The sequence below is a fragment of the Anoplopoma fimbria genome, chromosome 15 (assembly GCF_027596085.1).
Source record: "Anoplopoma fimbria isolate UVic2021 breed Golden Eagle Sablefish chromosome 15, Afim_UVic_2022, whole genome shotgun sequence".
Lineage (NCBI taxonomy): Eukaryota > Metazoa > Chordata > Actinopteri > Perciformes > Anoplopomatidae > Anoplopoma > Anoplopoma fimbria.
This window is the reverse complement of record NC_072463.1, coordinates 17783231-17796478: the sequence shown is the minus strand read 5'-3', so window position 1 is coordinate 17796478 and position 13248 is coordinate 17783231. Positions and strand designations below refer to the sequence as shown.

General features: G+C 42.0%; 1 protein-coding gene across 2 annotated transcripts in view; it reads right to left on the bottom strand.

Moving 5' to 3' along the window:
* LOC129103077 (collagen alpha-1(XII) chain-like) overlaps window positions 1–13248 on the bottom strand; it is a 54038-nt gene that overhangs the window by 30013 nt on the left and 10777 nt on the right. For both annotated transcript variants that reach the window (XM_054613338.1, XM_054613339.1), the window contains exons 13-25: window positions 9313–9582; window positions 7100–7366; window positions 6655–6847; window positions 6432–6556; window positions 4780–4929; window positions 4227–4346; window positions 3932–4096; window positions 3670–3816; window positions 2897–3036; window positions 2399–2528; window positions 1605–1750; window positions 956–1085; window positions 668–804 (exon numbers count right to left, since the gene is read on the bottom strand). In XM_054613338.1, the coding sequence (XP_054469313.1) occupies window positions 668–804; window positions 956–1085; window positions 1605–1750; window positions 2399–2528; window positions 2897–3036; window positions 3670–3816; window positions 3932–4096; window positions 4227–4346; window positions 4780–4929; window positions 6432–6556; window positions 6655–6847; window positions 7100–7366; window positions 9313–9582 (2120 nt within the window). The remainder of the gene's footprint in view (window positions 1–667; window positions 805–955; window positions 1086–1604; window positions 1751–2398; window positions 2529–2896; window positions 3037–3669; window positions 3817–3931; window positions 4097–4226; window positions 4347–4779; window positions 4930–6431; window positions 6557–6654; window positions 6848–7099; window positions 7367–9312; window positions 9583–13248) is intronic.

Here is a 13248-nt window from a genome sequence, read left to right as displayed (position 1 = left end):
CAGTTGTTTCTCCGAGTTATAAGCTCAAACAGGCACCGTATTTGTCTCTCTGAAACATAAAACCATGCAAAATGATTCACCTGGAGGGAATATGTCCTGCTGTCTGTGTTGTGAGTGGCATACTGTCATTTGTTGGGCTCTATCACATAATCCATCAGGACAAACATGACATTCTGCTACTTTCTGGGCAGTAAGCTCTTCCTCCCCCCGCACTGCATCCCATCCTCCTCCCATGAGTCACTTTCACATGTGCGTTTCCATCAGAAGAGGTTTTAGGATCACCTCCACCTGATTTATGGCTAAGGAAGTAGCAAAAACGTAGACCACAGAGTTTGCTGCTGTAGCCCAAGAACTCCTCAAAGGGGATATGCAACCATAAAGAAGCTGTCCAATCCACCCTTCAACCCCCACAAAACCATTTTCTGATAGTTTCATAATGTTTTCATTGGACTCCAAAACATTCCCTAATGTCCATCCAACCAGCTGCAGTCTCCATTATGTGGTCTCAGCCAATACATGAAGGATTCAGTGAATATATATGAATAAATAAATAAATATCAATATACAAACCTAATGGCTCACACAGACAACAGGCAGCGGAAGTCCTTCTGGAAAACATGGTTTTAGTGGGAAAAGAGGAGCTAGGAAGGATTGGAACCAAACTCACTTCTTTTGCATCTCCTTCCTCAGGCTTGTAGGAGATGAGGTACTTGCGAACAAGACCAGGAGCAGCATCCCAAATAAGCCTCATGGTGCTGTGGGTGACGTCGTTAACCATCAGTTTGCCCGCAGGTGGCAGGGGCACTGAACGAGGGGGGCAGAAGGTCAGTGTTAGTTTTAGGATTATAGTTAAGCGTTCATGAAGACAATGCTGAGACCAAAGCGGCTCTGCTTCATAGCATACTGTAATATGAGAACATCAATGAGATCAGCTCATGCTTCAGTTACTACATACATGTGACTCCCTGCTTGGTCAGTGGTTCACTAGCCGACTCTCCATGCAGGGCGAAGAGGGAGAGTGAGTAGGCTGTGTTGGGGAGTAACTTCACCAGCTGGACTTCAGTTGTGTCCCCTCCCACTCTGATCTGCAACGTGACCAGACCAAACCAACAACATAAGGTCAGAGGGGAAGTGACACAGATTGAGACATTTGGACGAGAACAGGGGGAGAATTTCATCTGCCAATTACGGGTTTTTGTCCCACTGAGTATCGACACCTCATGAACAAATGATGATGTTCCCTTTGGCAGAGATCATGGTGTCCCCGCCCCTTTGTGACTGACAATGTTCCTCTGTGTTTTCCCTTTTGCCTTGTCTACTGAATGGTGGAGCGAACACTGGTGGCTTTGTAAGATGTTAGTTCAGTGTGTGACATCTGTATTTTGTCAACTGCTGACAGTGTTTGGTCACCCCTGGTGTTTAGCAGTCTATGTTTGTGTGTGTTTTCTAGCATAAGAATGCATGTGCAATCCTGTCCAACCATTAGCACATGTGCATCTGTTAATTCATTCCTTGTCATAATATGTCATATCTCCAGCTGATTGGCTGTATGCCGTTTTGTTCGGTCACACTGCGTTCTCAGTGTTCCTATGAATGTCTCTTACCTCCTGCTCCTGGGTGGACTGAGTGGCATTGATGGCGCTGTAGAGCAGCATGTAGCCAGTGGCGCCCGCTGCCTGCTCCCATCTCACCCGCATGTTGGTAGTCTGCTCATCATAGATGTCCATGCGTCTCACAGCACTCAGGGGCACTAGATAACCAGGCAATGATGTTAACGGCACACAAATTGTTGGCACAGTTAAGCTGAGGTTATAACAATTGCTACTGCCATCAGTACAGTCAAAATGGCACTTGGACCCTGTGTTATCAAATAAGTTGTCTTTTAATTTGCATCTATTTAAGAACTACAATTGCTATATTTGAACAGCAAAGTATGGTTTTATAAACAAAATGACAAGAACTAAAAAAAAAATATATATATATATATATATATATATATATATATATATATATATATATATATTATAAATAAATATATATACATACTGTCTTTAAATGATAATTAATGTAGACCACGCAGGAATCACTGATGGAGGCTGACTCAAACGGAAACTTCTGTTCATAGAAGGCTGGAGGTTAATGAGTGCTCAAGAGCCTACTGTAATTTAAACTGTGGTTATTTGACAACCCCACTTATCTGAGTTTCCTTAAGTTGGAGATCTTCACATCTACGACTAATGATCGAAGGCCTGTCAGACAATTTTTGCAAGTTTAGTTTAGGAAGTTTATATTTCCCAAGGAAAATTTTCACCATAAATGGATTTTTATAAGTGGATCTCTTTAAATCAAATGATGCGTGCCTTGATGTAAGCCAAAAAGCCACAAAGAGAAAACATACGTGTGGTCTCAGCGCCGTTGAGAGGCTCGCTGCTCTCCTCTTCCACAACTGAGTAGACGTTGATCAGGTACTGTGTCAAAGGGTTGAGGCCCTGGAGAACCACCGTGGTCTCAGTGCCATCCACAAACACCTAATACAGATGGAATAGTTAGAACATGGCAGCTAAAGTACCGGTAGTAGAGTTCTGTGAGAATCTTGTGTGCAGTGAAAAATCATAATTTCCTTTCTAATCATCTAAACTGAGAGCTTTGTGTTTTTGTTTCCTTTCCCTATGCTGTAATGTAATGAGACACCCAAATAGTGAGAAGCCAACATAAACAGGAGGCTGGAAATAGAATTTTGAGTGGAGTTTCCCCATTAGACTACAAAAACAATGGGTCAAGCCCACATCCCCTAAACACCCACACAAGGAGATGTTATACACTTTTTTTTTGTTGCATGAATTGAGACATTTATTAGTGTTGCTGTGCATTGTTTTACTTTTAGAAGCAGGTATACCTGTTGTGGGCGTCCAGACAAAGTCATGTACTCCACACGGTACTTGTCCACCGGGCCATCAGGTGCGATCCAGGTGGCTCGGAAGGACTGGTGAGTCACCTCTGATGTCACCAGGTCTGTTGGAGCATCGGGTGCACCTCCTAATCAGGTGTAAGCATAACAAGACAGAAGCTGCTAAACGGGCCAACACAGTGAACATAATAACATTAAGGAGCAGGAGACAAACTAAATGTGGCTTCAGATAAAAGCAAGCGTATTTACTAACAAGTCCTAACAGAACCTTGTAAACACCACAGTACTTATTGAGACTATAAAGCCACATCCTCTCCAAGGAGTTCCCCTACAATATCAAATAGCAGCTCTTTAATTTGATTAAGGAGCAGACTTTTCCTATTCCAGGGAAGCAGAGAGAATATCAGGGGAAGAAGACAATAATAGATCTGCAATCATTTCCAAGAGCTTGGCTAGTTGTTTGGCTCTAATAATAATAATAATAATAATAATAATAATAATACACCAGATTTGCGTAGTGCTTTTCAAAGTTCTCAATGATCCTCAAAGTGTTGCTTTCGATGGTTGGCCAGACATGTTACTGTTGGTCCGGGATTTATAAACGTCTGGGAATGGAACAGTTGGCTTAGACTATATGTGGTTGTTATTAATTTTTGCAAAGTAGAAGGTGTCTGCCCTTGCCATCCGGTACCTGTCCCTTAGTGATTACTTCACTTTGATCAGTCCAGTGGGTGCATGCTTTGTTGTAAACTCATACATACCTGGTCCCTTGACACTGTTACAGAGGTTATCAGTAAGGCTGTCAACAATTTCCAGCAGGAAGGAGAAGTCAGCCACGTTGTACATGTGAATACTATCCGGATCAGTGGCAATAGACCTCAACTCGTTCTCATCAGCATTCTTCACACCTAAAGAGCAATAATGAAGACAGTAGTTATAAGCACTTTGATACGTATAATAGCAGTAGGCTACTTCATACAACAAGTTTTTGCACACAAACAGAACTCATTTATTTTCACTTACCGATGGCGTAGAGCTCAATGCCCTGATCACGCAAGTTCTGAGAGTTGATGTTGACATCATCCTGGGATTTGCCATCAGTGATCAACACACCAATCTTTCTGGAGTTGGGTCGCATCCCAACGTTCTCTTTGAAATTGTTCTGGAGGAGGTAGTTCAAAGCCAGACCTGAAACAAAGACATCGATGTTCATTTTGCATCCTGATTGTCACACGATACAAAATTCTCTACTGTGCTTATAGAAGTAGAAGCGACTCCGGTCCCACTGGAAACACATTAAATGAATAGATCAAAGTACCGGTCAGTGTGTTTCCTCCTTTGTAGGGCAGATTAGCCACAGCATCAAGGAGAGAGTCCCGGGTTCGATGAGCATCCAAGTGCCATTCAGTCTTTGGGTCTCCACTGTACTGAGCAAGACCTGAAAACACCATAAAAAAAAATTGTTATACCAATTTAAAGAGATTATTTTATTAGTAATTAACAGCTGACTATAACTAACTAGCTTATTAAGATAAGATAAGATAAGATAATCCTTTATTAGTCCCGCAGCGGGGAAATTTGCAGGCTTACAACAGCGTAGAGTAAAGTGCACACAAGAGACATAGTAGAAGAAGACAAGCTAAAAATAAAAAATAAAAATAAAATAAAACAAGTATTATAAATAAGCAATAAAAAAACAGTAGAAAAAACAACAATAACTGAAATATTATATTTACAGACAGAGAAAAAAACAACAACTATTTTAACTATTTTTAACTTTTTAACTATTATTGCACAGTGTAATGTGTAATGTATTGCACAGGTTTTTATTGGCATGTTATTATTGTCATGTGGTCATGTGTTATACCCACCAATCTGGACCCTTTCAGGGCCAATGTCGAAGACTCCCACCATGCGGGCGATGAAGGCACGAATGGTCTTGAAGTTGAGACGTCCAATACTCCAGGAGCCATCCACCAGCAGTATAATGTCAGCTTGTGCCTTGGTCTTACAAGTCACATCTGAGAGGGCAACATTATAGTGTCATAATTTGACAAAGATGAAGGTTTGATATGACATATAAAAAACAGAAGTCCTTGTCCAACATCATGTACACACAATGGTATGTGGTGAATTGTAATGAAAGAGGTACTTAAGTATGTGTGAGAGGTAAAGGAAAGAAGAAGAGAAGAGTTAATTGTTGGCATTGAACAGAACTAAATTACATCAAAACATTCCCCAAGGTGCAGATAAACAATATATTTACAAGCAAGTAATAAAACATTCCCTCTTCTCTATGGATTTTTATCAGACAGCTTATATTTTCCAGGTGTTATAATTATTATCTTCTTGTCTTGAAGGCATGTTGAGGCAGTATTTCTCTTGGTTGTTCTTGTTGGATCCATGAGTTAGTCCCAGGGGGCAAATCAGGAGAGTACACCCTTAATGGCCTGTGACTTATCAAAGGTCTCCGTTGGAGAGACTACTGTGCCCTCCAGACCAGCAAGGTGAGCTTCAGATTTTCCAAACACCTGTGTGATGACATGGAAGGCATCCAATCTTCTGTACCTAAAAAGAGGGCTGCAGATGTGCTTTGGAGATATGTTGCACTAACTGCCACTGTCTGCAACTGAAAACAGGTTACATGTTTGATTTACAGATTGGTTTGTTCACACCGAAAACCCAAACCCAAACCCAGGCCCCATGACAGACAACCAGCTGTAAAATGTATTCTCTCCTGTAATTTAAATAGTTTTAGAAAATTAAGACAAGGAATGGAACTTAAGACTTTTGACACACCCCAAAAACTCCAGAGGCTTGTTGAGAACTGGCCTGTTGTTAATAGATGGTACAGTGGAGATGGGGATCTCTCACCTGTACTAACGTATCCTCTTGTGGCTGTCACTGAATCCTTATCTGCCTCCTTATTAGGAACCAGCCTGCTGCTGAGCGGTCAAGCTGACCTTTCTAGTTCCTTCCAGCAAACACAACATTTTTCCTCCCTCTCACACTTACTGCCTGCCACACTCTGACTCACGAGGTAGTAAAAACATTTTATAACTGCAAAAAGTTTATGCGCGTATGCCTTGAATCTAAACTGGCCTGTACTTGGACTGGAAATAAAAAGCGGAAGCCTAAAGTGTCATACTGAAGAAAGCAAGAAAAAGGGCAGACAGATGGGATAGCCATTACATCTGTTATTTCACGAGACAATTAGCTTTGAGGAAAGGCATTTAGGGAAACTCTTCAGCTTTTATGAGCCATGAGTTTGGAGAGTATTTTTCCTAAGTAAGAATTTACTATGTGATACAGCTACCAATGTTTGACTGTTGCTGCCCATAGACATAACATACTGGAGACGCTGCCTTAAAGGCGATGACAGGAGTAGTGAGGAGGAGTGACTAAAAACATGTTGTTCTGCTTAGGCTTAGCTTGAAACATGGTTTTACTAGTAGTCCTTTGATGATAGATAGCACATTTTAACTATATGTGAGTTGCATAGTAGAATATTAGATAACTTTACCTGATGCCACATAAGAAGGGGGCTCAGGGTCATCCATGAGAGTGGTTTTCTCCTCTCCAGCCAATGGCATACTCTCTCCCCCCTCAAACATACCAAACACATTCACTGTGTATTTGGTACCAGCTCTGCAGGCCAAACAAAAAAGATTTTCAGATTTTTAAAAAAAATTATATATTGGAGAATATAGTTAAAAGTTCATATTGCAATGAGCAATCAGCCACACCTTAGCTCCTCTAAGACCACAGTGTTGTCATAGGGACCAACCAGGAGTTGTCCCAGGTCGATGTCTTCGCCTGACGGATGGAAAACGACTTTGTAGCCCTTAACATCGCCAGGAGCGTGGTCCCAGGTCACACGGAAACTGGTCTTGGCGGGCTCTGAAGTCTGGAGGTTCCTAGGCCCTTTATAAGGTGACACTAGGGAGAGGAGAAATATGCACAGATTGACTAAAAGACACAGAACTGCATGGTGAAATATTAAAAACTAAATATTTTAAGCTATTTGAAATGAGTATGAAGAACAAATAAATAAATACAGTTGCCATAGTCATTTAGTATGAGATGATTATGATTGTGATAAAGATGTGGTTAAGCACGTGGATAAACTTTTCCTGAACTTGGCAACAGAAAGAGCAACTTTGTACTTTAGAGAATGATAAACCAACGTACGTGTTGTTCCTTCTCCTTGCCTCGCTTTGCCTTCTCCAGAACGGTAGACTGGTAGAACAGTGATATCGTAGGTGGTGAGGGGAGTAAGGCGTCTCAGTACAGTAAAGTTGGTGCCACCGGGTACCTTGGCCGCTAGCTGGCGCCCTCCCGACTTGGGTTTGTAGGTAACGCGGTAGTTGAGTACATTTCCAGGTGCAGGTTGCCATGCCACCTTCATGCTCTTCTCCGTCTCCTCAGAGACAACAATCGTTCTGCCAGCGGCCGAGACTGCAAGGAAGGAAAAAAGTTACAAAGGTTAAAAGAGGAGAAATGATGAATGGATGGTCTTACGGGAAAATGTAGACTTTTGGCCTTTTTTTTCAGGTGGGAATCTTTGCTAAATGTTTGCTTAACCACGTATGTTTCCAGTATACCTTTGGAAATATAAGCAGCATGGCTTTCCTGCTGGTAAGTAAACTAAACAGTAACACGCTTGGCTACCTCACAGTCTTTCATCTGGATATCTGCTCAGTTTCCACATGCGTGTGGACACAAACCTACCCAAATATTTCTGATTTTTAGAGGTTTATACATTAAACAGGCCCGAAATTTACGTGATTGATCACGTTTAGTTGGAAGGTTGTGTAGCCAGACTTAGATGTCTTGTGAAATTGAGCAAAGCCAGTGCTCGAAGTGTACCAGTTTTCACCGGTATTCACTGGTATACAGTCTGAAGTAACGTAACTTTTTCTTGTGCACCAGCACTTCTCACAAGCTGGCAGTAATCCTTTCTACACATCAGGTTCTCTGGGCGATTCATAATCAAACGTCACATTGCTAGCGGTTTTGATGCCACAAAATTCAGAATGTGTCTCTTTATCCTATAATATATTATAGAGCGTTACCATAGACTACTAACACAGGGAAGCGATTATAGTATTAACACTATGGGTAAATATTCAAACACCAATATTACCCAATACATTTTTAAGTTTGAATATTATTGGAGTATTATAGGCCCACTATGAAGATGCATAGCCCAAGTATAATAATATAATAATACCATCACAACTGGTTATGACTGACACAACATAACATAATTATAAATGAGTGAAAATCATAACAAACTAAATTATAAATAAATAGGAATAGGTAGCAAGAGATTTCTGACCGATACACACACCAACAAGTGAATAAGGGGAGTACTGGCACTTTTTTTCCACTTCAAGCACTGAGCAAAGCCATGGTTCTCAATTTTCCATTGTGCTCCACAGCGTGTTTCTTATTTTCAGAGCAGGAAGGGCATGTGTGAATTGTCAGACGCATCAAAACGAGCTGGGGAAAAATATTCAGAACCCTCTACTTCAAAAGGAGTACTTTTATTAACGGAAAAAAACAGCACATCCAAGTTTGTCGTGTGTGGCTCAGGCCAAAGAGACTTGCGATTTGTGTAGAGCACGAGAAAAAAAGAGATAGTGGGTGTAAAACGAACGAAAGAATGAGCAAAGTGAACATTTCAGATTACAAAGCTGCCTTATGGTTGTGTTCGGTGTGTATGCCACATTTCTTGCTTGCCAGAATCAATAAACGGTAATGATGGTTGGAAATATTTTTTTCCTTGAGCACATTCCATTTCACTAACTGGTGGACCAATTCCCTCCCGACTGGTGGGATTTTCCGCTCAATGTGCTTTTCTCATCCAAGCCTGAGTGTAGTCTAACAAGGGAGAGGCCAGTGTCTATATGCCGTGCATCTCCAATGAAAACCAGCCGCAGGTGTGCTGGACATTACGTCACCTCTGAACATACATATAACACACACGCACAGTCATAAAGATGTGCGCTGGAAGATTTTTGATGGCTCACGCTCACGCTTTGACGTTATCTCTTAACAAATCTCTTAACAGTTATTGGCACTGATAGACTCTATTCACACCCAAAAATGTAGCTTACAGCCAAACTACGGTGGTATACAGCTTTTACAATGATTAACAGTTAGACATGGAAAAAAAGGGCAACTGTCCCTTTGTGGTCATAGAGCGTTTATGGCTTTTATGGTCATAGAGTTAAATCACACTTACTTCGGCTTCACACTTTCTAGCTAACCCCAAGGCGAGAGTAGCATTGGAAAAATACCAAGAAAAAGAATGAAGCAAAAAAAGAAGGGAGCCCATGTCGGATATGAAAAACGGAGAGAAGTGAAGGAAAAGGGAATAAGCGTATGGTGGAACTTACTATCTGTGGTTTCCTCTCCAGCTAATGGCTGACCCTCTCCACGGCCATAGCCAGCAAACACAGAGACCTGATAACGTGTCTCTGGGGTGAGACCCTCAAGGACTGTGGCTGTGGTGTCTCCTGGTATGGTCTTTTCCCCAGCCTCTTCCGTAAACAGAGACTTCCACTTGATCCGGTACTGACGAACGTTTCCGGGGGCCGCGGCCCAAGATACAGCGAAACTGGTGTCAGTGACGTCTTTGGTCACCAAGTCTCTGGGTGAACCAAGCTCTGTGGATAAATGAAGAGGAAAAGCATTAGAAACAGACCCCATCAGCAAGTGCGTAATTCATATGGAAACGGAAATTAAGTAGCACTACAGCTTTACTTTTGTTTATGTGAGGAATTTCCTCAGGTTTTTCTTTGATTTGAGTTGCTCCGATGCACAATAATTGAACTAAGATGGTAGTGTTAGTGCTAAATTACAAAAAGGCTTTAGGGAGCTCCAGCCCAGTAAGGGCTTTTCTAGGTGGTGTTAGCTAAAATTCAGGTTTATAGAGGTTAGTGGGCAAGACACAAAATAGACAAAACAAAAAAATCCAGCGATAAACCATGAAAATCTGTTTGAACAACCTGATTTTCTCCCTTCATAATCAGAGAGTGCTGGAAAAATCTCTGCAAAACTAATCATAAATCACATATCCTCAGCGTCTGTCTCGGCTGCGCTTTTAATTTTCCATCGAAACAGAGGAAACCCAATCCACAAAAGTGTGTTTGCTACTATTGCAGATGTTGCACTCTCCCTTTCTCCCCCTTCACTCACTTTTCTTGAGAAACCATCAAGGAGAAAGGCACGGAATTAATGTGGAGGGAATTTTGTGGTGGTGTTTCGTTATGGGCGACTAGCAAATGCTTGGCTGCATGTTGAGATGGGACAAACACCAAGGTTTGGCGGCCATATATAGAGGAGCTGCATCTACCGCAGGAGGATACGCTGCCACACATAGCTTCCCACACAACCCCTGGGATCCTGATCCTGAATCAAGGCCCTCAGCCCGTACGTGCCACCACCTAATGACAATATAATGGCAGGCAGAGCAGTGCAGCAGGGTGGTCTCTCTAAAACCTCATTCAACAAACCTCACCGAATGAGGTTTTACAAAAAAGCCAAATGCAGAATGAGATGCATCACACATCTCCCTAAGTGCAATGCAGAATAATTTGGGCAAAGCAACCGTACAGCAGGAAAAGGTAGCCACTATGACTATCTAACACCCTACGAGTCCTTCTCAGCATCCATCTATTTCTGAATTGGAAACGGATCTGAACAGAAATAACAGCAGCGCGCCGACTGCTGTGGAGGCCAGATATTAAGAGTAATGGCCACGACCACAAACTAATGAAGGGTTCCAGATTTGTGGAGACCATTGAAACAGTGTGGCCACTTATAATCATCCGGATCATTCCATCAAAAGGGTTATCTTTGCCAGAGGCAAAGGAATAAACTGACTTTTCCGGCTGTGTGTGAATCGAGGGCGAAAGGATCACAAGATAATGACTTCTGCAGACAGTGGCTCACTTTTCATCAGTACTTGCAGACAAGCTGAAGAGAAGGAGCCACTCCTAGGAGTAAAGGCCACATACATGAAACACATGGTCGACAGAACCAGCAGAAGCTTGGGTTTGCATGTAATATATGCATTAACACAATATCACTGTATCATTTGAAGTTTTTTAATTTTACATATGGTTACAGTTAACATTTTCAAATCTAGCTTCATGGTTGTTAAATAGAAGCATTACAGAGGCTTATGAATTTAAAAAGAGATGTGTACACAAGCAATATAATGGCAATACAATAACAAAACAATATAACTTCATGCTAACAAAGGCCTTCTGGATCTCCTTATTTACTTTCTTTCTCAACCCCTTCCCCCACCCAAACTGCACTCCACCCTTCAAGGAGAATGATACTCTCAAATTACAACCTTGGACGGGACCAGATCAAACAAACACATTCACATTTCAGCCTCACCCACATCTCTAGAAAACCACATATGACAACTGAAGATCATCTAAGAGATTTCCTGCAGGGCATGTGCCAACATAACCTTCACAACTGCAGCCAAAGACGTCTAAAGATTGAACATTTAAATGACTGCACATCAAAACGCCCACAGGCAAACAAAATGCAGAGGAAACCCTGCAAGCTCATGGACTAAAAATGACCCTAATGATTTTACATGGCTGTTGGATCCTTCAGCCCATTAGACCACTGTATGTCTTTATTCACAACCTTGGAACCAGATAGCAAGTCAATTTACACAGTCTTAGTTAGTATTCTCTGTAAACTCCTCCAAAATCCCTGGAGGAAATACATCGTTCCCTCAAAGTGCCATCTCAGCACTGGCATCCCACTTCAAACTTTCCTTACTTTATTGCTCTTGGTTCACTGAGACATTCATCTGAGCCACAAAGCTGAAGCCTTCAGTGTCTATGTGCCAAGGTTGCCTGTCTCTGGCCTATTACCTCAAAGGACCTTTAGAGTGGTGGAGAAAAACAGTCTTGCGGTACCACTACGAGAGCCTGGCACTGCCTAAACGTTCCCAAGGGCATCAGTTTAGTAGTTCATTATTTGAGGTATTGGTACAATGGCTGCTTCAGGGGCTGAACAGGGGCTCTCAGTTATGGGCTGAACTGTTTTACCACTCTGAGGCATTCTGGTTCACACTTTGAAGAAGCATTTTTCCTTAAACTCATCCTCGCCCTGCCTCTCTGCCCCTCCCTAGAGGAAGAAGAACAGACAGTTCTCTCTGTGATCAGACAGACAGCTCACACAGCTTTCAAGGTCCTCTTAGGTAACGTCTTCCACATGCTGGACAAAACTCCCTCTTCTTAAGTAAATAATTTATCCATGTTTGTATATAATATCCACTTTTGGGATGTTCATCTAAGCATTCGCTATGACACCTTCTCTGTCCTCCTTCTGAGTCTTTTCAGGATGTTTAAATTCGGTCTTACTCAAGGCTTCTGTATTGGCAACCATCCACTGTTGGCCACAAGGGACGGCTTTGTGCAAGCCACTCTCATCCAGGTCTCGCCTACATGGACTTCACAGAGAGGGTCAGTCAAAGTGAGTGGCACTCAAAACAATGAGATCAGTGTGGAGGCTTCCTGACGTCATGACTGTGCAATATTGCTGGCTAAACAAAGTGCTTTGTCATGAAACTTTTTCCTGTGGGAGCGTATGGTTGATGACAGCATAGAAATGACATGTGGAAACTAACTCTATAATCAAAACCAAGCCCTATGGTCAGTGTGGGAACAGGGGAAAACACAGCAAAACAAACATTTCTTTAGAATGCATGCAATCAACAAAATTCCACACAAACATGCGTTATTACTGGTATGAGTAATAGTGGAAAAACTTCAGTCATAGAACACAGTATGAGCCAAAGTCCTCTTACTCAACCTAGTGCCCAGACCCATGTGGTCCTCAATAAATGCCCCTGTTTAATAGGAACAAGCCTGTCCCTGAGGACCTCTCTACGGCCAGGAGTGTAAGGAACATCAAGGAACAAGAATTCCATTCTTGCCATTATGATGAATAGAATAGCTTTGATGTGTCTGTGGGCTCAAACTGCTTTCAAAGAGGAATTCAGGTTGGGCTACGCATGGACACGATTAGAGACAGACACAGCGCTGCTGTTTTTATCTTGGCACACAAAAAGTTTTAGCTTTGCTTTTGTCTGACCCTTGAATGATCTTCATTCTAATGCACAGACTACCAGAGACAATTCCATACAGTACAGCATAGTGGGGTTAACTCAACATTACAATCTAATACATGGCCAGTAAGGTTCTTCTCATTTCATACACAGTTTACTGGTTTAGCAGCCATAAACTGAACTGACTGAACACCAGAGATATTCTCCTCTGTGGGATACAGTACCTTGA